The sequence below is a fragment of the Cyclopterus lumpus genome, chromosome 5 (assembly GCF_009769545.1).
Source record: "Cyclopterus lumpus isolate fCycLum1 chromosome 5, fCycLum1.pri, whole genome shotgun sequence".
Lineage (NCBI taxonomy): Eukaryota > Metazoa > Chordata > Actinopteri > Perciformes > Cyclopteridae > Cyclopterus > Cyclopterus lumpus.
In genome coordinates, this window is record NC_046970.1 from 22,048,712 (window position 1) to 22,074,764 (window position 26,053).

The 26,053-nt window shown below is 44.9% G+C and overlaps 1 protein-coding gene across 4 annotated transcripts in view; it reads left to right on the forward strand.

The window, feature by feature from the left end:
* si:dkey-166d12.2 (rap1 GTPase-activating protein 1) overlaps positions 1–26,053 on the forward strand; it is a 52,775-nt gene that overhangs the window by 10,675 nt on the left and 16,047 nt on the right. For 3 of the 4 annotated variants that reach the window (XM_034532928.1, XM_034532929.1, XM_034532930.1), the window contains exons 1-4: positions 22,143–22,186; positions 24,165–24,203; positions 24,369–24,554; positions 25,279–25,382. In XM_034532928.1, coding sequence (XP_034388819.1) covers positions 22,148–22,186; positions 24,165–24,203; positions 24,369–24,554; positions 25,279–25,382 — 368 coding nt within the window. In that variant the 5' untranslated portion in view covers positions 22,143–22,147. Of the gene's footprint in view, positions 1–12,736; positions 12,831–22,138; positions 22,187–24,164; positions 24,204–24,368; positions 24,555–25,278; positions 25,383–26,053 lie in introns of those variants that run through there. The other variant, XM_034532932.1, reaches the window with a different exon arrangement.

Genomic DNA, 26,053 nt, shown 5'->3' on the forward strand with positions numbered 1-26,053 from the left:
GGGGGGGGGGAGGCGCTCCTCAATTGAGATCATGTGATGTATTATGTGCGTGCACGGCTGGAGGTGTGTCCGTTGCCTCGCAGCATCGGGGCCTATATGAGTCGGAGCAGCCCTGTGATTGACACGAGGAGCTGGGCGGTAATGAAGTGGTCCTCTTCAGCTTGCTGTTAATGGCCGGTCCGAATATAAGAGTCAGTGTCGCGAGGAGAGCCAGCTGTTGCTCGATGGGCAATGCTTGTATACTCAGTCAGGGCACGGCGTGACTGTCACGGGGACAAACAAGCTTTATATAAGACACTCTGAATGGAGACCGAATATGAACAGAATATTAGGCGAGCCTTCTTTATATTGCGTTGCACCCCCCGAGGCCCCAAACAGCCCGGACGGCTTGTTCCCAATGGTGCTGGCTTAGCGGGCCCACTGCATTAAACTTTATTCATTAAAATGTTCATTGAACCATCCTGGACAGAATAAACATAATTCCCCTTTCAGCAACGGGCAGCAGTTATTGCCATTGTGTATTCCTCCAAATCCTCATTCTACAAAAGTTAACTTACGAAATGATGTTGTGGAACTCTGTGCGTTTCATTGGCTGCCAAACCCACGTTATTATATATTACTAAGTGCGTGCGTTCTCTTAGTCTTTTCCACCGGACTGTCACTCGGCTGGATCATCTGTTGCTGTTTCTCAGCCTCGACTGACCTCGTCTTCTTCCCCATCTACACTGATTGAAGTGGATTCTACGGCTGATATCTGTTAAGACTCGCTCCCTCGCCTGGAGTCGGCATGACTGGATTTTATTCAGGCAACTTCAGACTTCAGTTACTGTTACTTATTGTATTTCTCACAGTCCAATCCATAAATTACACATTTTCCCCCACTTTAAACCCAAATATCACCGTAATCCAATAGGAGATAAACCATTTCTAATTTCCTCTTTTCACATTTGCGTGTTGCGACAGTGCCCCGTCAGTTCTGAGTATTTAGGCGTCTGGAGAAGCAGCTTCGGCTCCTCCTGGTTCACAGAGCACAAGCCTTCAGGAAAGTTAAGTCGGCCATCACCACATAATGACACAAATCAGAACATTAAAAGGCTTTGCCTAAGATTCACGGTTTTATTTACAGAGTGTGTGGCTCACATGCATCTCATCTACAGCAATATAGAGTTGGATTCTACATCATAGTCTTTGTTGCCATTACAAATGTGCGTCTAGTGACGTCCCGGTGCCTGAAGGTTCGACAATAATCAAATGATGAAATACTAATTCTATGAAAAATAGTGCAAGATCCTAAAATATTTCACTATCGCTTGAGTCCTTTGTACTGAAAAAAATTATGCAATATACCCCTTTCAAAGTTATTTTATGAAAGCCCTTTACTTTATTACTCATATCTTGCATAATGACGTGAATGTGACTAATGTTAATTATCTCTAGAGGCTTACAGTGATAACGGAACAAAACCCTTTCAGAGTGGCTGAGTTTGATGGCGGGGTGCTTCTTCATTGTGCCAGCCTCAAATCAAGGCAGGAAAGACCCCCCCCCCCCCCACAAACCCCCACCACCCACCACCCACACGCTGTGACCCACACGTGTGCGTCCGACGACCCCACGATGCAGCTGCAACGTGGTCTGTCTCCGGGCGCCGTCAGGGTGCAGCGCGGTGGTGATGGAGGTCATTTTTCAGCAGACGGGTTCTCGCCTGTTCCTCAGCGCACCTGTTCGGTCGAATGCACGCTTAGACTGCAGCTGCCGTCGATGAGCAAAGAGAGGTGCACGTCGGGGGCTTTTAAAAAATATATATATATATATTTGCTGTATAAGTGCTCTCCCGCCATCTCGCCACGCTTTTTTTTAATTGCATTTTTTTTTTGGACGATTATAATGTCGAGTTTTTTGTACGGCACTTTGCCAGAGAGTTATAATGACAGGTATTTTTCTCCTCTCACATACAGATTATGTAAAAACACTGATTCTAATGTGACAACACGCAGACAGGCAGCTGCTGTATATTCCTCTCCACTTAATACGGACGTGTTCGGCTAATTCATTGAAAAAGCTCAGACTTATTGAGGAGGGTAATGGCGCCTGCAGTCGTAGCCGTTTCACATTACGAGAAGGTCGACTGCGTGTAATCAAGCTCCATTAGGTCTCTGTTCAGGAGACTCTTGAATCAGGCAGTGGGCACGCCTCACTCAGTGAGATTCATACGGCGTTGTTCATGAATAGAACTGCAGTGTCATTCTCCACATCTGTACGATGATATATATATATATATATATATTTAATTGGTGTTCCCATTTCTCAGGCGAGGCAGATGTGGCACTTCCTTTTTGTCTGGAAGACATTGTTGATGATGAGATATCTTGTAGTTTCGGTTTTGTTAATTTTCCACAAAGCCACGAATGTTTTTTTTTTTTGTTTTTTTTTTGCAACATCAAAAAGGCAACAGAAAAGAGCTCTTATACGACTATGTTGTTCTCCATGAGTGTATCAATGTCTTCTCTTTCTCTGCTTGAGGGCAGCTGTGTTGTTGTTGTTTTTGTCTTCTTTTTTTGTGTGCTCCTCGCTCAGCCCCTCCTGGAGCAGCGGCTGACAGCCCTGCATGTCCTCGTAATGACTGTAATCACCCTGTTAGTCACCGGGGCACTCGGAAACACTGCAGAGTGGGATTTTGGATCAATCCACAACCCCAAATTCAAATCAATTTAGGATGAGGAAATGCTTCCAGAATTAAACTATGTTGTGTTTCTGAAAAGTGTCTCTTGGTTTGTTTTTTTCCCGACTAAAGAGATAACTCGCGATGCTGTATTATGATGCGAGTTGTTTTTGTGGGTTGCCAAGGTTCAGTGAATATAAAGTGTATCCTGGAAACAATATTTTTCTCAAGAAAACTAGTTTTTCTGTCCCTCAAATAATGTCAAGGTGAAACCAACCTGATCCTTTTAGTGCGGCTTATTCATGCTGTGTGCTTCAGCACGTGATTATTTACAGAAAATGTGTTTTCTGAGGCATTTTAACCAGCAATTATAAAGCTGCCGTTGAATGTTATTGTGATTGTCTGAATGCACAAGCCTGTGCGATTGGCAACCCTTGTCCAGAGAGACAGTAGAGCTTCCCAGTGCATGCTGGGATAAAGTGCAGGCCCACTGCAGCCTTGAACAAGATAAGCTGTAGAGGAGCTACAACAAATCCATTGTTGTCTGGGATTTGCCAATTTTATTAGAAATAAGAGAATACATTCACCAGAGATTATAGAGTGACACATGTTATCTGATTTAATAATACACCAACACTTTGATGTATTAAAACCACATAAATAACAACAATGTAAAGACAACACTTGAGTGCAGCCTGACAGGGAATCAGACAATTGTTGTGTTGGTGAACTGTGGATGAGTTCCTGTGGATGAGTTTGCGGCCCCACTGACAGTCCTGTGGTTTCTCACTCAGTTTGGACCCAAGCCAAAATCAATAGAGAGGGCCACCCTGAAAGCGAGGTAATTATGAGAGCCAGCGGGGTTCTGGGAGTGCTGACAACACGGTTATTGTGTTGAATTACTGCTTCTGTTCCCACCTTTTCAAGCGGCGATGGGAATGAGTGCTGCACCCAACGGGCTCCACATGTCAACGTTACACCTGTGATGGAAAGTCATTGTCAACGTGCATCCTGCTGCACAAAATAAATGGGGATTACCTCGTCGAAAAAAAAACAACCCCTTTCTTTCATTTCACTTTCTGCAGCTCTGATTGTTTTTGTGTGTGTTCAGTACCGGCCTGCATAAGTCTCCATGGCACTCGAATGCATTCAGTTACAGAATCCTTTTACATAGCGATATGTAAAATGGGATTTGCTCTTTGGATCAGCCTGATCCCAGCTGTCTGTTAATCTTCAATTTTAAGTTTGGTCTTTTGATTCTTTTAAGCTTGCACCGACTCCTCAAAAGGATGCTCCCATACAGCTTGTGATTGTGCTCACCTGTTTATCCATAAAGAGCCAAGATCCCACTGCCCCGCAAAGCGTATAATCTTGTTTAATTATCATGTACTCACTTGGGTTTTGTTCTGCCGCCCCCCCTATGTACACAAAAATCCTTTTTCCATCCCCAGCCACACATCACTGGCAGCTCGGAGGCTTGAAACACAATGTACGTTTATATCCATTGTGACCGAGAACCTCCTGAGCGAGAACACATGTTCCTTTTTCACCGTGGAAGCTCGTGTTGCTTAATCTAGCTCTGGGCTACCTGTAACGTCAAGAGGCTGGGCTCGCATCCCCCCCTTCATGGGTCGGCCTCACCGCTCATCGATTGGCTCCACTACATGTGCTGCTCTCGGTGGGACGATGACTGGAGCGAGCGGCTCCATCTGTTTTCAGAGGTGATGGAGGAGGGAGGAGAATCTGGAGCGTGAGCCTCTCTGATACCTTTTTGTTACGGGAATATACCATTTGATGTGTACAGATCTTTTTGCTTCTGTTTTCATGTGCATGGAGTACAATATGTCTGGGATCGACCGGTGTAAAAGTGTATTTTTCAAGATTTATGTGATGCATTCCTGAATCATCGCTGAAAACACCAACAACTCCTGTTGTGGACATCGGATGTCCTATGTTGGACTTATTTCAGATGATAAAGTCATTTTGAGAATCGAAATCCTTATCGAACAGGCGAATGGCATTCAAGTCGAGTGAATGCCTTTTTTTTTTTAATGGAAGGCCGCTTTTGTCTTCTTCTTTTGTGACGGTTCAATGGTTCCCTTTGAGATCTTTGTGGTGATACCCAGAGCCTGGAAGAAAGAAGTCTTCTCAGAACGTGTAGTGAAGCCCTCGTACTGTCTTCTGCATGAGGATTAGTGAAATGTGATCACTCAGTAACACGCTGGAAAACACTGACCTGTGCATATTCCTCTGTCGGGCTGAGCAAGTGATTTTTTGTTGTTGTTGTCTACATTGTGAGTGAGCGTGCTACAAAAATCTGATCATTTGAGAGGGGTTTTTTTTTCCAGCTCACCGCCTGCCACTAATGTGTCAAACGAACAACGGGATTGGCTCATTTCTGCAGAAGGTGTCGGGAAAACACACGCTAGTCAGATTTCGAGGCAGATAATACGACAGAGAGATTCGATGTCTCTTGGCTCTCTCTCTCTCTCTTTTTCTTTTTTTTGGATAACTTTTGCTTTTTCAAGCCTACATCCCGCAAAACGGGACTCGCCCCGAGGGAAAACGGCACCCCGCAGCTCGGACGGGCGGCTTCTCACAGACAGTCACAGTCAGATCAAGAGAAGAGAGAAGGAGACGTGGACAGAAAGGGTGGAGACATCGGCAGAGGGAGAGAGAGAGAGAGAGAGATGCTCGCCTCGGAAACAAAAAAAGAAGAAGAAAACAACTGGGAGAATCCACGGATGTGAGGAACGGGGAGAGGGAGAGAGAGAGAGAGAGATGCTCGCCTCGGAAACAAAAAAAGAAGAAGAAAACAACTGGGAGAATCCACGGATGTGAGGAACGGGGAGAGAGAGAGAGAGAGAGAGAGAGAGAGAGAGGGAGGGAGGCAGGGTGGGTAGGGCTGCTCTCGGCATCATCTGGCAGGAGAGAGGCTGAGCCCCGACGGCAGGTGTTTGGAGGACAGAGAGAGAGAGAGGCTGAGTCACACGCGCGGAGGCAGCGACGCGTCGAGGAGCACCAAGTTGTCGAGCGGAGCCGACGGAGCTGAGCGAGGCGGCGGCGGCGGCGGTCAGGTGAGCAGACGGAGGAGCTGTTGGAACGGGGATCCATCTGGAGAGCTTTCTCTTATCCGTCAGTACGAGATGGATAAGAGCGCACACACAGACGGACGAGATACAAGCAGCTCGGAGTCTGCCTGTTGTTGAGCTTTGTTTCCAGATGATGCTTTTTTCTTTTCTTCCACTCTAGTCCCTGAACTTTCTCTCTTTCTCTCTCTCTCTCTCTCTCTCTCCCTCTCTCTATCTCTATCTCTATCTCGTCCACGCAGGAAGCGTCTGACTGGCATCTCGAGTAAATTACTCTGCTTTCATTGTGCATTAGCTGCTGTAGTTGATTAGATTATTGCTCTCTGCTAAGTGGACCTGTGAAGCTAAGGGGTTTATGTGTACTTGTCTCTCTTGGACTTGGGTGGGGGGGGGCAGAAGGAAAGGATTCAGCCAAGTAAGATCTTACTCTAGAAGGAGAAATAAATTATCTACATATTCAATTTTTTTTTCTTCAGAATGTATAAATCTATGAATAGAAGCCCCAGAGCGAGAATGTAATGCGTATTAGTCCAAAAACCTGGAGCTGCTCCAATGAAAATGAATTAGGAGACACAAAACTCGTCTCACGGAATTGCTTTGAGCGTTTCAGATTTAGTCGAGCTTCGTTTGGCGGTCGAAAGAAACGTCAACAATCATCGAGACAAAAATGTGCCAGAATTTCAGAAAGTTTTGTGCTTTTGCCAAAGTCCCCCCCCCCCCCCCAAAATGCACTCTTTGCTGGAGCAACTCCAGCAAAGAGTGCAGTCTTGTGTGTCTTTTGGTGGCATGAAAAAAAAATCCAAAGTTACGTTCCAATAACGTCTTCCTTTCAGCTCCGTCTTTTGAAGGAAAGCCAACAGGCAGCAATCACGTTGACAGATTAATACAGACAGAAGTCTTCAGAGTAACCTTGACATATAAGTATAGTTGTAGCCTAACCGGCGGCTTTGAGTCCCAGACTGATCCGAATCTGAATCAACAACAAAAAAATAAATTGGCTCGGCAGGGCCAGGCTTTTTGAAAATTGGAAATGGAATCGGTGGATCGGTGCAAACGCTGATCTAATATGTAAATCCCTGTTTCACTTTAAAAAGCATCCCCATGTTGTCAGATCTATAATTACAGAATCACTAACTTACTGGCATTAGTTAGGTTTCCCAGGATTGTGTAACTGGATCATTCACCATCAGATATGATCAAAGTTAGTTTGGCTTCTTTTTTTGCGTCCATAAATCATCACCCATTAAGGGTGTAGTGGTGAAGCAACGGATAACACTTTTAATATCTTTACGGGTGCAAGATGCCCCGAGGTCTTCTTGCTGAGGAGGCGTTTTGGTAAGCTTCACCAGACAAAGAAGACAAGGTTCCTCTTCCCATCCGATGATATCTGACCCTTGCAACGCCTGCGGCCATCTTTTGTTTGCTAATGAAACATCCGATGCATCTGTTGAGCTGGCAGACATGCAGTGGTCAGCCGGTATTTAGCCCGGGGTCAACACTCTTTACTTTTGAGGATTTCTGCTGATGAGCCTTTAGATTCACCTCACAATTCTTGGTTTTTCATTTGATGCTTTTATTTTCTTTCAATTATTTGGTTTTATAAGATATATATATATTTTTTTCTTCTTCTTCTTCTTTTTTTTCTCCTGCTGCAGTGACGAATACACTGACGCATGCTGGTGGCCTGACGTGCAGCTGCCTGCGGTTATTCTGGTTAGACTCTGTGGGGTTTACCCCAACGGATAAACTGATGATGTACTCATTTACATATTATTGGATGAGGGGGGAAACCCAGCGTTCCCACCTCTCAAAATAAACCTCTACTTTTGCTGTGGCCCGACAGCATGCTGAGGTTAACTGGTAATGACGAGGCATGAATCATCACAATTTGCAGTGGAGACCATACGGCGGAACATGTGGTGCTGTTTTCCTTCTACGGGAGAGTTGAATACTTTTTTTTTTTTTGCCATGTCAGCATACTAAATATTCAATAGAAGTAATAGTTTTCAATCCCAAGGTTAGAGCACCTTCCCTCCAGAGGAAACCCACATTATATTGTGTAGTAGTTGATACATTTACCCCTTGACGATGATGGTTCAACAGGTGTTGCTGTATCTGACTGACCTTGGCCCTCTGCTCTTTGAGACTGAAGCAACTCCATCCTATTTAAATGCATGTTTTTAAATTCTGTTTGCAAAGCATTGGGTGTCCTGCCCAACTCATTTGTATTTGCAGGTGCCCCTCCAAACCCCCGAGCCATGATTGGACTACAGAAAGCTCAAAGTCTTATCAGGGCTCATGACCCAGCAGTCTGTGGAGGCAGCTGCTGGCAACGCGTAGGGCTCATGGGTGGATTTAGTTTCAGAATGCTTTGTGTCTATTTTTAGAAACCTTATCGTGCCAGAAATGTACACGAAGATGCACGATTCTATCATGAAGAGCGTCATGGCGAAGGGCTTGAAGGTGAATACCAGTTATTATGGAGTTTGATGGTTTAATGGTCTACCAGCATACAGTACATAGCGTAGAGTGTGTCCCGTGGTGGATTGTTTGATGCGGTGCTTCATGTGATCACTTTGAGTCACAATTGGCGTGTTGAAGATGAAAACTTCAAACTTAAAGTATTCAACTGAGGTATTTATATTTTCTTTTTGCTTGAAAATACTGTTTTTTACACTCCATGATTGGAAAAGGCATTGTGAAATGCAACAGAATAAAAAAATGGATGAATACAATCAGCTTACATCTTTCATCAGTGTAATATACTGTTGAGTATATGTATTCCTCAGCAAAGAATCTGCTTGGACATCTCATCATTTAAAAAAAAAAGAAATGTTTTCAGTCTCCTAAAAACTGCATTTTTCTTTTAAGATGACTCGTAAGTTTAATAATCGTACGCCAGCGTTCATTCTGTATTGTAGCTCTTGGGTTTGTTTCTCAAACACGAACATCTCGCGGAGATGTTGCTAGGTGACAGGTTTACACGACTGTAACAAGGAATCCACAAACCCGTAAAAGAAAAATCACAGAGGAAGGAGCTTTTGGTGCACAGTGTGTCAACCACAGAGGTTCTGCAAGATGAAAGAATTAGACCATAAATGTCTGTTCTGATCAAGGAGGCTCTTATTAACATCGGCGTGAGCAATGCGTTTCCCTCTTGAGGTTGTAAACGCTAGTTAATCACACGGCACCGAAGAATGGACCAATCACCTGGATCATGTGTGCGCAGCTGGGCAAGAAGACCGCCTATCTCGTCGCTTCAGCCGGCGAGTTAATTGTTACTTGGGGGGATGCGCCTCCGGCGGCGTGACACGGTGACCCCGGCCACCTGGCTGCTCCTCCTGCTGCTGGTGGTTGGACTGACCCCGGGCCGGTCACCAGGTCCGAAGCTCATCGGGACACACCGGAGTATTTCATTCACCCTCGCGAAACAGTCGGTCGTGTATAGAACTATTCGCGAGTGCTTTTATTCACACGTTCTAATTGGCGGTTTTGTCCGTTGCATATCAGTTGATTGCATGCTGAATATACGCTTGCGTGATTACATTGAAATTAATGAATGGCTGATTTCCAATTAAGAATGAAAGGGGAAAGGGGGGGAAAAAGAACAAAAGCTTTTTTTTGGATATGTAATCAGAAACGGGGCCCTTTCACGCTATTCAACTTTAAAGAATATAGAATAGTTTGCCGACTGCCCTTGAAGGCGACATAACATCCTCATTTATAGGTTCATACTCGTTTTGAATGTTGAAATGCTTTAATGATGATAAAAAAATGTTTAAAAGTACCGTCTGAATAGACCTGTATTCACTCTCTGACTCTCTGTCTCGTTAAGACCTCCTCCTGAAACCGGCGTGAACAATGCGGCGACCCCCTTTTTGCACGCGTAGTTCTCCGTCTGGAAGGCGTCGTATTCTAACGAGCCGGCATGTGACGGAGGAAAGGGAGACGGATCCGAACCTGAAGTTTTTCTTATCTGGGACGCCCGCAAAGAACTGACAGGGTCGTCTAATTGTCTGATTGTCAGTTGGTGTGAACTCAAATGTGTGAAGATATGCCCCCTTTAAATAATGAGTCAATAACAACCATTAGTTTTCCTTCAGGCTCTCTGCATGCTAATTTGTCATCTTACTCAATATAACTATTCGATTTGTAATACATCCATATCATCATGCCATCTGTCAGGAATGGCGGTATTTGATCGTCTGAATACGACAGCCTGAAATCAAACTGAGCATCTTACCCTTTCAGCAGATATTTGGTCCGTTATCCGCCCTGTAAATTAATGCAGTGACGCTATAAACAGACGCACACGAAGTATTCATCCTCCGTGATGAGAGCCACCGAGGTAGTGACAGTGGCAGCCTCCACCTTTCTGTTTGTATAGTTTTCACAAATCGAGATTGATTTGCACCGTTGTGAGTCACACGCCTGCTGTGACTCACTGCCTGCTGTGCAAAGGGTAAAACGTGATGGGGGAAAAAACACGTCTAATTTAACGGGAATAGTCTTTTAACATGTGCAGTGGTAAAAAAACAAAGACGCCTCGTGCTTCAACTCTTCGCTACCTGAGTCGCTCCCATGGCGACCGCTCAACAAGGTGTCGCCTCAGGATGAAAAATCGGACGCCCAGTAAGCCACTTCTTTTGTATGCAGATTTTTTGTTTTAATGCATCCTTTTTGGCTCCGAGCTGCATTTGACATCCTTTTTTTTCTCCCCCCCCCATTGTGTTTTTTCCCGGCTGCGTTCTATGAAAGACGTCACAAAGTTCGTTCTCTAGAGGGATGTCTGTTCGGAGAAGGCTGAGGACGCTGCGGGGGGGGGGGGGGGGGGGGGGGTAGATCTGGCGGCCTCTTTCAGTCAGTTCACGGGGATTCAGCCGAGATCGTGCAACGCTAGCAAAAGATGTTCTTCACCCCTAACTCCCGGTCAGCAGTCGGTTGTCATAAAAGTGCAGCTCGGTTCATTGAGACGTATAGATTCTCCCCAGTTGTAGATCAAGAAGCTGCAGAAGAAAGGCCACTCTGTGAATTATCTTATCGCAACATGCCACAGCCCACTGGCAGAATGGAGGAAAAATATGTGTGTGCGTGTGTGTGTGTGTGTGTGCAAGTCTTCACTAAATCTCACTCCATCGTCACCAACAAATCAGACTGTCCTATTGTTCTGTGATTCCTTTTTTGGAAACGCCCTCTGCTGCCGGTTTGTGAACAGGTTGCGTGCACAGACGGGCTGCCGGTTTCTAGCAAGCGACTTGTTGTGTGAGACAAAAGTGTGAAGTGATATGCCGTGACAAAGAATCCTGGCTGGTGATTCACTCTAATTGCACCGAGGAGAGAAGGGGCCGAAGAAAGGGTGAACAAAAAAGGAAGAGAGGCGAGGAGGGGGAGGGGGGGGCAGTGGGTTTAAGAGATAAAAGCCGAGGGTGCTTTCTTCTTCCGGCTTTGTATCCATGTCTTACTTTGTTCTCCCTCGTTGCTACACTTCCCCCTCTCCCCTTAGTGCGGCTCTCCCGTTGTCTACCGGTCCGCGATCTCGCCCTCTCATCACGCTCGTCGCCTTTAAACTAGCTGGGCGTGAGGGCGAAAGCTACTGCCGTGATGCTATAAGCAGTAGCTTGAATCTAGCTTCCCATGCAGTCTCCCCATCGGCGGGTACCAATAGAATACCCCCACGAGGCCTGGAAAACAACTACAGCCGGCTAAATGATTAGATTTGATATACTTTATTCATCCCCAGGGGGAGTGATCGGATGATCGGATTCAATATAGCCAGAAGTGCCTTAATATTACTTCAGGTACATTGGAGGCCCTTCCCTACCTTCACAATATGCCACAGCAACTTTAATTCAGCATCTCTCGTCAATCAATTAACAGCGACAATAAGTAAACGAAGCGCCCTCCTAAAAGGTGAACGCAGAAACGTCGTCACTATTAGCCAATAAGTCGCGAATAATACTGGGCGACTGTGGGTCAGTGGTTAGCATGACCGTCTTTCAATCAGGGGGTTGGTGGTTCAATCCCCACCCTAGTCGATGTGTCCTTGAGCAAGACACTTAACCCTGAATTGCTCCCTGTAGCTGTGTCTACAGTGTATGAATGTAACATGATTGTAAGTCGCTTTGGATAAAAGCGTCAGCTAAATGACATGTAAAAGTAAAAAGTAAAAAGAATAAGTCGCAATATGCCATCCTAATTAGACTAGAGCTGTATAATGGAAAGCTTTATTCATAACGTTAACATTTAAATTATTCACCAACTATCAAATGCTGCTCAGGTTCAGTGTGTTTAAAGATGGTGTTTCTGCACAGTTATATGTATATATATATATATATATATGTATATATATATATATATTTGTAGTATACGTATGTTGGATTTCCAGTGGTGGCTGTGTGGGATGGTTTTCCGACTCGTGTGATTCCAATATTTCCAAAAACTCCAGTGCGTTGTAAGGTCTACAAGCCAACATTTATTCCAAAGAAAAAAATTTAATAATTTCTGAAAAACACGTTGTGCACAAAGACGCCATTGTGCTTCGACTCGTGTGATTTACCAAAAGTACAACCGATCAACGACCTTCGCATTTATTTGCGTTTTGGCCCTTAATCGCGTCGTTAGAGAAAAGAACACAAAGAAAGAAACTATTGTTGTCGCCATTTAATTTTCACGAAAATAATGTATAAAAGAACACAAAAAAACGAAACCAAAAATAAAATGTGGCTGCCGGCGTCACTGGCTCCAGAAAAGCATGTGGAAGAAGATTATTTATTACTCATGAGTAACGAAATACTCAAATAACACTGATAAATAAAACAGCCGCCTTCTCGTTGTAGTGAGAGTTAAATGATCTTCTCTGAGTAAACTGTGTTCCAGACATTTCCTGCGCTCTTATTGCTTGAATGAGAAACTGAGCTCAAGGTTGCCATAACCTCTCTTTCCCTTTCTCTCTCTCTCTCTCTCTCTTTCAATCCTCTCTGATCCACAGGAAACAAGATGGAAGGATCCCTCGGATCTCTGATGAAGTAGAGCCCTCGCTGGCGCACTCCCACCCTTCATTTCCTCCTCCCTCACTTTCAAAGGTAACACAAGACTTCAGACCTCTTTGCTGGAATCAAATACCGCGACTGTGCCAAGAATCTGATCTGAGGAATGGGAAAACTTGAGAATTTTAACAAGCTATATTGTGAGTTTTTTTTTTTCTTCACACGTCATGCCAGTAAAAAAAAAAAAAACACAGGTGTAATCAAAGCGTGTTGCTCATATAAACATTGAAACGGGTTTAGCTTCCTGTAATCATCCCTCCTGTTCATACTCGCCTCCGGCACATCTCTTTTCATCACTTCCGATGTAAGTGATGCGAGGACACCGTTTTATCTGGAGTCGATGCTGCTGCAGTCCGACGGGGACGAATCGAACGGGGGAGTGATTGCAGCAAACAGAAAATCACGAGCACGGCTTCCTGGGTTCACCTGAAATAAAGCCGTCGCTTGTGTTCTGAGTTACTCTTGTGCATTTCCTGTTTTGACGAGTCAAAATGTCTGCTGGGGGAGAAAGAAAAGGTCTGTCGAGGATATTGGATTTGTCTAATGGAGGATAACGTTGACAAAAGTGGATATCGATTATTCCTTGTGACCTTTTCCATATTTACGAGTTGTTTATTTTGAGGTAGTCTGGCTGTATTCTCTAAAAGATAAAAGATTTTTTTTTTTTTAAACTGAAACATATTGCCTGTCTGATAGAGATTGTTCTTCTGTGCCTTAAATTGTGATTGTTGTGCATGGATGAAGGAGCATGTGGCGACGTTGCTTTATATTAGACAATATTCACTAGCGCACCAAATTTGCGTTAATTTCTATTTATAAATGGTACGCGACAAAAGCTCTATATTTATTCCAGTTGGCTGCTAATTTGTTAGCTTTAAAAAACAGAATGAAACTAAATATTTGTATTAAAAAAGCCAAACTGAAAACAGCTATCCAATGCAAGTATCATAGTGTTCATAGGGGGATGCTAATTTGCAAGGAGTTTAATGAATCCGGGAGAAAAAGATGGTTAAACAGAATACAGTGAGATACAATACATTACTGCACATTCAAAATATTACAAAAAGCTAGACATGAGTACAATAATAAATGAATAAACCAGGATTTGGTAGCTCTCTCTTTTTAAAAGTGATTGCAGCCACTTTAAAGTGACCAGGAAGCCAGTCGAAGGACTTGGAGTACACAGAGTTACTATCGGCACTGGAATAGTGGCACCAGTTCACCCCTACCTTCAATGCATCTGTTCATTTTAATACCTGAATATCCTACAGCTGTCCCACCAGGTGAAAGGGGGCTCTAATGCCCCCCCCCCCCTGGTTGTTGTTGTGCCTGCCAACAGGCCACTGGGACAAATATAGATCTGCAGCAGTTGTTCCTCTCTGATGCGTGCCATATTATTTGTTGTCACTCATGCAGTAGAAATACAATACGGCTTAATTATGCGTAGTTATATTTGGAGCTGCACTAGACTTCCTGGGATACTTTTTATTTTTTTATTTTTTTTTAAAACATTGTCTCCGCGTCGTTACTTGGGAAGTCTTTCTCATTTATATATTCAGTTATTGGAGAACTGTTGACCTAATTATTTTTCTGATATGAAAATGGGAAAAACCAGTGTGATTTCTAGCTCTCTTCATGTGCCAAATGGATTGAATTAATCTCTGCAGCACACAAATTACAAATTTGCCTCAGAGGGCTTTACAATCTGTACACATACGACATCCCTGACCTTTGACCTCACATCGAATCAGGAAAAACTCCCCAAAAATAACCTTTGACAGGGAAAAAAGGGAAGAAACCTTCAGGAGAGCAACAGAGGAGGATCCCTCTCCCCGGATGGACAGAAGCAATAGATGTCATGTGTTCAGAATGAACAGAGTTACAGAGTTACATAAACACATATGAATATGACAACATATGACGCTATGGTTGGCTCACAATGGGGTTGTTGAAGCCAAGAGCTCAAAACAAGACGACAACTTTGTACCTTCATGGTTCAACTTCAAAGCCCATTATTCTGACACGTGATTCCTATGGTCTAAGATGGCCAGAGGTACTTACAACTAATTAAATGTGTGATGTCATCAAGGATACCTCCTGAATGTTGACGCTCTCTCACGTCTTTGTGAAGGTGGTTGCTCCGAGTGAGAGCACAAAATGTCTAAACATCCCGTAGCGAGACGCTGAAGTCGGTGGTTAAGCTACAAAGACGCTACGTGCGTCTCTTTGTGTGTTTACTTTGCACTTCTGGGAGTCGGACACACTCCGGCTCAGCGTGTTATCACGATGTGATCAGTGCCGGTGGCCTGAAGGTGTTTATGAAGGCGTGATCTCCAAGTCTGATAGTTTAAGACCTTTTATTTGTCCCCGAGGGGCGATTGGGTTTGCCGGAGTAGTAATAATAATAATAACAACACGGGGCTAGACACACAAGACGAAAAAACACACGTACATAACCACTTAATACATGAATGCAGGAGTAACACATTTGAACACATGAACATAAGATACAATATTAGTGAAGACAACAAGCATGGCTCGAGGTGCGCGGATGGCTAGATCATTTATATCCATATCTATGTTGAATTCTTCAACCATTTGACTTATGGTTGTCTGAGGCTGAAACCAGAGAGTAGGAACTTAAATCTTAAGTGCAGGGGTGGGTTGGGGGGGAGGGGGGGCGGGGGGGGGGGGGGGGGGGGGGGGGGGGGGGGGGGGTTAAATATAATGGCTTCCGCTTCTCTTTAACAGCTGTCTGCAGCTCAGATTAGTATTTCTGATGAGTGGCAGTGATTTTGCTGCAGACTTCCGTCACTCTGTTTTCAGGTTTGAGAGCAGAAGAGCGAACCGAACCGAACCGTCGCTTTATTCAAACAAAGTCACAGATTCATCCGGGTTTCGAGCTCATGGGGGATTCACGCGCGTGCTTTCCTTAATGACCATCGCAAATATTCCTTCAGTTTGGCTTTTAAAAGGGAAACTCCGTCAACAAGTCACAGCGACGGGTCTTTGGGAGTGCCGCTGCATAATATGTGAAAAGCATCCCCATTAGGCCTAATGGCTCCAGAGGGAGGTGATGAAGTGCGATCGAGTGATATCACTTTGGCTGAATGAAGGCTACAAGTTTGGAAAGGAAAAAAGTCTGAGTGTGTGGAGGTGAGATAGAGGTGAGTTTATCGAGACCTCCGGGGGTCCGCTCCCTGTCTCTCATCTCTACCTGAGGCTAGAAGCTCGAGGCTCACACAACACACCTGAGTTAACTCCTGCTGGTTCAGATGGCGCCAGGTTTTGATGCTCTGAATTTAAAAAAAAAAAAGGTCATATTTTTAGTCGATTTTTGGATCCTTTTTGTCAAAACTGCCCGTCGTGAATCCAACGAGGTGACGTAGCCGCAACACTAAATTTCTTCAACCCGCTCGTCTTCAAGTCCTCGATAAGGCAGTTAGTGATAACGATGCATTTCACATGCAAAAAGCCCAGCAGATGTTCATCAAAATGCAAGAGACGATGGGGGGGGGGGGGGGGGGGGGCTCAGTGGTCTCTTGGTCTAAACTCACCGTTGGGAGATCCGTTCGAGCGTACAGAAAACCCCAGCCGCAGCTCTGTCGACCTTAACCCTTCAACCACTGAGTGAAGTGAAGTGGTGGCTCAGTTAGTGTCCCCCCTAGACCTCGGGGGGGGGGGGGGGGGGGGGCGCAGCAAGGTCAGGCTCGTCTCCGGAGCCAGACCTGATGAGTGGACCCCGCTGGATTTTTTTCCTCTGGCTGAAATGAGAGGTTTCTGTGCCCATTGATTGAATCTCTTTGAAGTTTAGTTTTTCCATTTCACTGTATTGCCTTTGAGGGTGCGGCTATGCCGGGAGGTGCGGGGTGGGGGGGGGGGGGGTATTGCTTTGGATGCAGATCATTGACAATTTGTTTGTAGAATTTCAAATGGGGCTCTGGTTGTGAGGAGTTTATGAAGTACCGGAGTCAGAGCTGAGCATAAAGGTCTGGACTTTACGGTTCATGGCTTCAACAGCCCTCATATGTATTATTATTCCGCCACGGCAGTCTGATTATATCATTGAATAATTTTTTTTTTGATGAAACGTGAGCAGCTTAGAAGACGTGCGGGGACAATGAAGCCAAGACAACCTCCAAGTCACACCTGCGTTTCCTGTCTCGTGTTTCTTGGTCGTCTCCAGCTCGAGCCAAAGCGTCGCACTCACCGACGCAGCTTCGCAATCAGTATGCTTTACGACTGAAACAATGTCCGTGCTCATCGTGGGATTCTGAATAACAATTAGTATCCCATTTGCCACCATGTGACAATTATACGTGAATATCAGGAAAGTATGTAATTAGTATTCGACTTTCCTCTGTGATTGTTCTCAAATCCTATTTTGGCATTCAGCTCTAAAGCCTGTCTAGACCCGAGTGAACGGATCCTCAGTAATGAAATGTAACCTCCGGATGAGACGGTGTCTAAAAGGCAGGCCCATTGCGATGCTGCGGCACGTCCTCACTCCCGACTCTTCAAATACGGCGACTCGGTCAGCGGCCCGATGCGTCAAACTAATACCCGCGGGCTTACACTTGACACTTTAATGCGATCGTATTTATTTTGTGGCCGTAAAAATGGTGGATAGACACATTTGATTTCATGCTGTATTGAAGAAGACAAACTGGCAATTGAGACCATCAACTGTTTGTTGTTTACAATGATTGAGGTAGTAAATCATAGTCTTTTTTTGTCTCTCACAGACTTCTAAACAATCAGGTTTTTTTGCAACCTGAGGAGTCGCCCCCTGCTGGTCAAATGAGAGAATGACATTTTCGCAGCAGAACCGCAGGTTGCCAAAGCTCCACTAATTCTGTGGTAAACACAATCTCCTATCAGTTATTCACAACTAAAGTCCCCTGTTATTGTGTTTTTCAAAAAAGCGTTCATATTTAAGCAGTAAATTCATCAACGGTAACTTTAAAACGACGCGAGACAACGAGTCTCCGCTGCGGTCCAGTCCAGGTCACTCAGGAAAAGGAAGATGACGCAAGATGATCCGTATTGTTCCCTCATGCTGCCCACAACTCGCTGAGATCTGACCTCAATCTGAGCCGATCCACCTCAGCTTGTGTTCCAGCTGATGGGATCCCGATGCGAGCTACATCCAAGCGTATAGACTTGGCAGTTAACGCATTCTGGAAGGATCAGATGACAAAAGACAAAAGTATAACCCCGGCCTATGACGCTCTTCGTGGTCGTGGTGATTGCAGGAGTAAAGGAGGAAGTCGAGTTACTTAGTATGAAGAGACATTTAAAAGTAGGTCAGTGTTTGTTGGTATCTGATGTTGGGAGTGTGGCTGGTGGAGAAAGACTCTTTCATCCCACAGTTCTTCCTTCGTATTTTAATCTCTCCTTTCCTCCTCTGTTTTTTTTCCTTATCTTTTCATGCTCTCGTGTCATACTATACTTAACTATGCACACAGGATTTCGTAGGTGCTGTGGTTGGCTAAGCCCCCCCCCCCACCCCCATGCAGGGAGCGTGGCTGTCTCACATATCTCTCTCCCCCCCCCCCCCGGTGGAATTTATAACACTCGGAGCTTTCACATTTGTACACGATGCAGTGAAGTGTGCCCGATGCATTTTCATGGAGAAACCACGAGCGCACCACTCATTTATCAACTTTTCTCCTTTTTATTTACGATGGCCCCCTTTTTGGGTTATTAAGCATTGACCGTATAGCGGGATCGAGCGGGAAGCTTGAGAAATGCAAGACGAAGGGAAAAGAGGAAGAGCATAGTTTCATATTTTGATTGCTGTGTGTGTGTGTGTGTGTGTGTGTGTGTGTGTGTGTGTGTGTGTGTGTGTGTGTGTGTGCACCGGTGTTCCTCCCTCTCTCTTGCTTCCTACAGAACAGCTGTGTGTGTCTACGGGAGGGCGGGAGCAGGCATTAAAAAAATAAAAAATAAAAAAAAAAAGGGGGAAGGAAGGGACATTCTCTCACACACACACACACACACACATGCTTCTACCTCACACACGGATGTATGGATTCTGCCAGCCATCTAGTTTTTCTCTCCCCAGTTTATTACCTGAGCGACACTATACCGAGTGTGAGTGTGTCGTTGTCAACCCGGGCTTTTCTCCTCGTGGGCTGACGGTGACACCGACACCCTCGCTCTCGTCAGCCTGCCTCCCCCTCCGTACACTCGTGGGAAAGATGACTGATCTCAGGATAGCTCCGAACGCCTCATTGGACGGGCTGCTCGACAACAGTCCTCCCAGTAAGCCTTTTCTCAAGAGACGATGCCTCAGCGATGTGAGTATTTTTCACTCGCTGGAAGTGAGAGACTCTTTTTCGCTCCAGTTGTTGTTGCTTGTTTCACTCTTAAGGTAGCTTAGAGACAGATAGATGTGTGTGTTTTGGTGCTGCGGGAACAGTGTATTGGATTGCGTGTGTTCAGATAAGAGACATGCTCCACTGCTCTCGGATCTGTTTTTAGCCCCATACAGAAACTGCCCAGAGCGCATACTTTAAAAAAACATTCCTTTTTTAACCTGATGATGGCATTATGACATAATGATTCTAGTTTTATTAGGACATATGCTGTGTATACCGTCTACATGCACTCAAACCGCTCCTCCACAATCCAGGTGTGCATCGCTTACCATCTTCCTCAGGAGAGATTCAGCACTGACGTGGTTCAAGTGCACGGGTCACCGGTAACAGAGTCCGCACGAGACAATGTTTGCCGTTTGTTGCATATGGCTTTGTTTATTTCCACTTTCAACAACAGGCTCCAGGTGTTGTGTGTGTGTGTGTGTGTGTGTGTGTGTGTGTGTGTGAGCGAGTGTGCGTTTATGGGTGCTGACGCCTTTCATGGAGGATCGCACGTGTGAAAATGTTTATATGCATGCAAGTAAACGCTTTGCCGTGGTTGTGTGTGTCTGTGGTTGTGTGTGTCTGTGTGTGTGTGTGTGTGTGTGTGTGTGTGTGTGTGTGTGTGTGTGTGTGTGTGTGTGTGTGCGTGTGTGCGTGCGTGCGTGCGTTCCGCTCGTCCTGCAGTGCCTTCGGTAAATTGAAGCCGTCATGTGGAAACATCAGCTTGGCACTCCAGTCCACTCGCGTTACATGCAGAGCGGAGGGGGTTGGGGGGGTGGGGGGGGGGGGGGGTCGGAGCTGCTGAGAATCCGTAGCGTGGCCTCTGCGGATGAGAAATGCATTGCCCCCCCCCCCCCGCGGAGGTGTTGCTCCCACCTGTACCGGTATAGCGTTGCTAATTGGACAGAACACCACATTTGTGAACGGTGCACGGTTCGAGGTGTAATTGTAGATTCGGACTTGATCCACGGCAAGGTTGACTCGGCACCCAGAAAGCCAGGCCATCCACGGCAATTCATTGTTTTAATTCCCCGCCTCGTGCACTATGTCCGCTTGTTTTGTCCGATAGGTCAAATATGATCTCGTCCACACATTAATAATGCGACTGGGGAAAAAAAACAACGGCGCCTTCCAGCTAAATTGGCCCCCGTTGCGTGCAGTCAGATGAGATGTCGGCTGTAGACGACACACACAGAGAGAGAGAGAGAGAGAGAGGCCACGAGGAGCATCGAGGGGCCCATCCCCCCCCCCCCTCAAAGACCTACTGGTTTACAGTCTCTTGTCTTCAAGTGTGGAGGAAGGATTCCCCAGGAGTTGAATGGAGCCTCAGTGAGGGGATGCTTTTGAGGAGAGCACTCGTAGTTAAATAAGGAATCAGGGAGGATGACAGCCAGAGAGATGAATGGATCATCAACTGTCCCTTTTTGGATCCGTGTCAACTCTCTTCCCCAGAGCTCGGACCTGTTTGCCATGATCGAGAGGATGCAGGTACTGTAAGCGCCCCCCCCCCCCCCCCCCCCCCCCCCCCCCCCCCCCCCCCCCCCCCCCCCCCCCCCCCCCCCCCCCCCCCCCGCCCCCCGTTCTTCCTCCCGAGCTTTAATCAAAGGGCCCTCCTCTGAATTTCCCGCTCGCTTCGGATATAAAACTTGCATCGACTTCTATTTCCAGACTCACGTCTGCCTGCTTTTCCCACTACTTCTGTATTCCGGTTCACAACCTGCTGCGATGCGTCTCCATGTGTTCCCTCTCGTTGCCCTCAACGCGGGGGGGGGGGGGGGGTTTAGAAACCTGATGCTTCTGAATGTGCTAAACAAAGTCCTCGCGTCGCCCCGTCACAGCTGCGTGGTTTGCGTCACCAGATGTGTGAGATGTCGATGTGGATTTGAAGGGAATGTGGATTTGGTTTTGTAGCCGGTGATGTTGAACACAAACCAGAATCAAGAACAGCTGAGAGAGTTTAAACGTACGTTATTATCGTAACTTTGATACTATGCATCCACACGTTCATCATCTAATTTGTCATGTATGTTGCACGGCGACCTCGTCTCTTTGTCATTGTCAGGGTCACGTTAACAGGATCCAGAAGCAGTATAGTTATTGTCTCCTATGAGAACATCTTGGATGGGAGAGAATATATTGCTGAAAGGGGCACAAAAACATGATTTTAGTTGTATAATATGTGAAACACTGAAAAAACAATCTTCTGCTGGCAGAAAAAAATCACAGGCATAAAAGTGTTCCTGAGCTCCTTCAAAAACCACATTCATTTTGTTTTCCTTTCGTCTCGAGTTGCAGACAACAGCAGCGTATTTTATTATTAGCGACGCATATTCTCCAACAAGGAAAAATGAACGAGTCGAGGGAAAGAGAAAAACACAAGCAGGTGGAACCCGTCTCCAAAGAATGAATTTAATGAAAGCATTTCCAATTTCCATTTGATTCATCTTCCTCAGTCCTAAAAGAAGAAAGAAAGAAGGAAAAAACACGAAGAAAAAAAAAACACATCAAATTTGATATAGGATTCATATCTCGCTGCCGGGTATTCCACACAAAGAGACCGGTGATCAGGAATGCTTTTGTTCCTTCTTCTATCTCTGTGCTTTGGGAACTGTCAGCAGTTATGATGAGTCAGCAGAACAAGGTTAGATAGAGTAAATGCCCTCCTTTGGCATTTTATTGGCCCTGAATTTGAATTAATAATATATATCGACGGTGATGGAAACGCCTCCCCTGATCTCCGCTCGTCTTTTTTCCCTCTCTCTAAATCCCAGAGGTACCCCTCCTCTTTAGTTCCTCTTCCTCTTCCCATCTGTCCGTCGAGCTCGCCTTATGTAAACATGAATTTGCTGCCAACGCAGAATAATCTCGCTCTGTGCCGCCCGCTTAAGACATAAATCCCAAGTTTCTTACATGTGTTGATGGTTGCACGTGATACTCCACCTGTTCCCTCAGCATCCCATCGTTTCTCTCTCTCTACAGGGTTGCAGAATGGATGAGCAGAGATGCCCCCTCCCTCCCCCCCTCAAAGTGAGTCGCGGGAAAAAAAATCCTCACATCTCCTTTTTGTAGAACGAACCCGCCGCAGCAGCCCCGGTGAAGGATCCGTGATGGCAGAGTTCTAAAACCCCGTCCTTATCAGCCGTCAGATAGGCTTTAGGACGCTCACCGAGTCGACAGAATACGGCTGCCTAAGCGGTCCTGTTACCTAGGCAGGCGGATGACAGGCTGGGAGATCCTTTCTGAGGTCAAGTCAGAGAGGGCGACACAAAAGATGTCACTCGTCTGACGTAAGAACATGGAAGCGTTTCTTTCCCCGTGGACTGACATGAAATCAGGGAACGTCCAGCGCGGCTTTAGGTCAGCATTCGGAGCTGTGAAGAAAATTATAGACGTCCCAGGAAATCATTTCGGATTGTATCCACGTGATCGTGAACGAGGAAGTATGAAGACCAGTGAAGCACGCGCGCACACGCACACACACACACACACACACACACACACACACACAGACACACACACAGACACGTGGCGGGTGCCAGGAGACAGCTGCCTTCATTCCCTCGTGTGAAACGGGAAGTCAACGCTGATGTTTTTGTCACATAACTTGAGAATTTCAATAACGGCACGAAAACCCGAAAGACGATCTTTTTAGAACTGAGTTTGAAGCCTGAAGTTTTTTTTTTTTTTAAAAGGCTGAAAATGACTTTTTTGGAATTAACTTTTCGTAAGAGCCGCTGTATGAAAATGTATATCGTGGGTTTTGTAGTTTGCATAAAAGACTTATTATTATTATTTATTAACACTATTAAAATAAAAGGTGCTCACTAGAACCATACAGGGTTCTTCGGCTTGTTCCCATAGGAGAACACTTTTTGCTTACGGATATAACTTGTTCATAAAGATTCTACCTAGAACACAACATCAAGGGTCCCAGAACAATCTTGTCAACGGTTCCACCCACAAACCCCTATGAGAGGTTCTACAGAGAACCCTTCTATACCCTTCTAATGCAGTGGTTCTCAAACTTTTTTTTCTGTTAGGTTCCCCCCTGTGAAATATCTTTCCAGCCAAGCTCCCCCGAACCAGCGCAAAGCATTTTATGGTTGAAAAACAAGATGTAATACAATACACAGGTGTCTGATTTAATATAGGATATATTTAATTCAGTTGATGAACTTACACTTGAATATTTATATAATAAACATTTTTAAGAAGGGATTCTGAATTTACGCTAATTTTAAATATATATTGTTTAATCTCACGTACCCCCTGGGGTGCCTACACGTACCCCCATTTGAGAACCACTGGCATAATAGATAGAAATCTGATGCTCTGACTCTTCCTCCTTCCTCCACCGCCGATAATGCAGCGTCATAATAAAGGTTGTATTTCCTGTAAGACTTCATTTAGTTGACAATAAATAAAAAAAAAGAAGAAAAAGAAAAGAAAAGCTCTCTTGCTTTCACTTCTGCTCCAGCCGATAGAAGTCGACCCGGCGCGCTCTGCTGAGCTTGTTAAAAGGCGTTTTTTGGGAAATTGAAAAAATCACTATCTGAAATTGAAGGTAAAGCGAGTTTTTTTTCCCAACGGACATCACAGAAGCCCAATAACTGAGCGCGACTATCAAATGGCAAAAAATGATCTCTCACCGGCGTGTGGATATCCAGCGGGAACCGGCGAAAGCTTGCGTTGTAAATAAGTGGACATTTCTTTTTTTTAAACAAATAAAACCGGTTTAAATTCATTCCAACAGTTACATTATAACCTCAGATAAAAAAATAAATAAGAGCTACGTGCTCGCTAGAGAGGAACACTCTGCTTAGTTTGTCCTCTGTCATGTTTGCCGGATGAGAAAAAAAATAACCCCCGTAAAAAAAAAAGTAGGCTGATAGTGTCACAGTGTGTGTGCGCTCATTGTTATTCCCCTCAAAGCCCCCACAACTCAAAGTATGACTCGGAAGCGCCTATTTGTCAGCTTGACTCCTATTTGTTTCCTTCCCCGCAGACCGAAGAGGACTACATCCCTTATCCCAGCGTTCACGAGGTACACGCAACGCAACTCCCTTCACAAATAAACTCGCACGACATTATTTTATAAGATGCCAGACGGCGTACAGTTTTTTTAAAAAGGGGGTTTCAAAAGGAAGCGCTTGTTTGGTTGCTCATCAGTATGCTTTTCAGTATTAAACACTTGTCCATCGCTTGACAGGTTCTTGGTCGCACGAGCCCCTTTCCGCTCATCCTGCTGCCCCAGTTTGGAGGCTACTGGATCGAAGGGAACAATCATGAGCTCAAAGACCCACTGGAGGCGGATCGACCGCCATGTCCGGCCTCCCACGTCAAACTGGAGACAAACAGCATGGCCAAGATCTACCGGAAGCAGTTCATGGGCAAGGTGAGGATGGGGGTGGGGGTGGGGGGGGGGGGGGGGGGGGGGGGCAGTATGGTTTTATGCATTTCAAAACAGAAATCCATCTCGTACATGCACTCGCCTGGTATAAAGTGCTCTGAGTCAATTTGAGAACACGAAGCAAGAAAAAAAATAGAAATTTGGTGTTAATTGGCAGAACTTGGCGGCTCATTTGTGTTTAGCTAAAAAAAAAAGAAAAAACAGGACTTTAAAAAAGGCAAATAAAAAGATCCTTCAGAGTTTCTGTGTGTGTCGTGTTATCTATCGTTCAGTTACCTTCACGACTACCGGGTCGGCCTTGTGGGGAGTTGAGGACAAAAAGACTGTTTCCGCACTAGTCGGCAATCCCTTTTTAAACACATTTTACTTGTGCTGCCGTTAGCGTTCCCTCTCGAAGTGATAAAGTACACGCACCACTAAATGTTGCATATATTATTGGGATATGATACTTTGAAACAAATTGCCTACTTGTAAATACTGTATATATGTGTGTATACCTAATAAGTTCCACATAAGTAAAGGTGGTACCTTGTTTCATACCTTTTTTCCTCGAGGGCACTTCAACTGCTCCCCTAAATTAAAATAATATAAGAAAGTCCCTCTCTCTCTCTCTCTCTACCCCGTTCCATTTCTAATTCATTATTAGCCGTCTGTTTGTCGCCGGGGGAGTTTTCATCCTTTTAGGTTTCTTCTGCTTATCTGCCCCCAGGAACACTTTAATTATTACACCATGGATGCTGCCCTGGGCCACTTGGTCTTTTCCATGAAGTACGATGTCATTGGGGATCAAGAGCATCTGCGCTTGATGCTCCGGTACAGTTCCTATTATTTTCATATCTGACCTGTTTTCTCTCCCAATTATACTTTCCTCCCCCCCTCCTCTAGCTCTTAGTCAGAGTCCTCTCACAGTCTCCCATCTATTGTTATTTTTCCTTTACTCCATTTTCCCTTTCGATGTTTCTCTCTCTCTCTCTTTTCTCTCTCTGGACATTTCCTCACATTGAACCTGCAACAAATCTGGCTTCAGATGTTCGTGTAATGCAGGGATTTTTTTGGCAATTATTTTTATTTAAACAATAATTCATAATTTCTTGTTTTAAATGTTTAAAATAACTAAATTAATTCAGGTATTTGGAAATAATAATAATAATAATAATAATAATAATAATGGTGACACTTGCTGTGACATCCATGTCTACAATGCATTTTAAACATACTTGTAATATGTTATAATCTGTTTATAGCACAGTGAAATTAGAGTTATAACAACTTGTACATATTCACAATGCTTTATAAACATAATAAATAAAACTGTAAATAATCATAACTGATTCTAATGCATTTTATAATAACTTCTTTGTTTTTTGTAATGCATAATAATGTGATTATAAGTTACTTAGGCGTAGTCACGTGACAATGCATTATAACAGTGATTATTACGCATTACAGAAATGGAACCATGGAAATTATAATACACAATGATC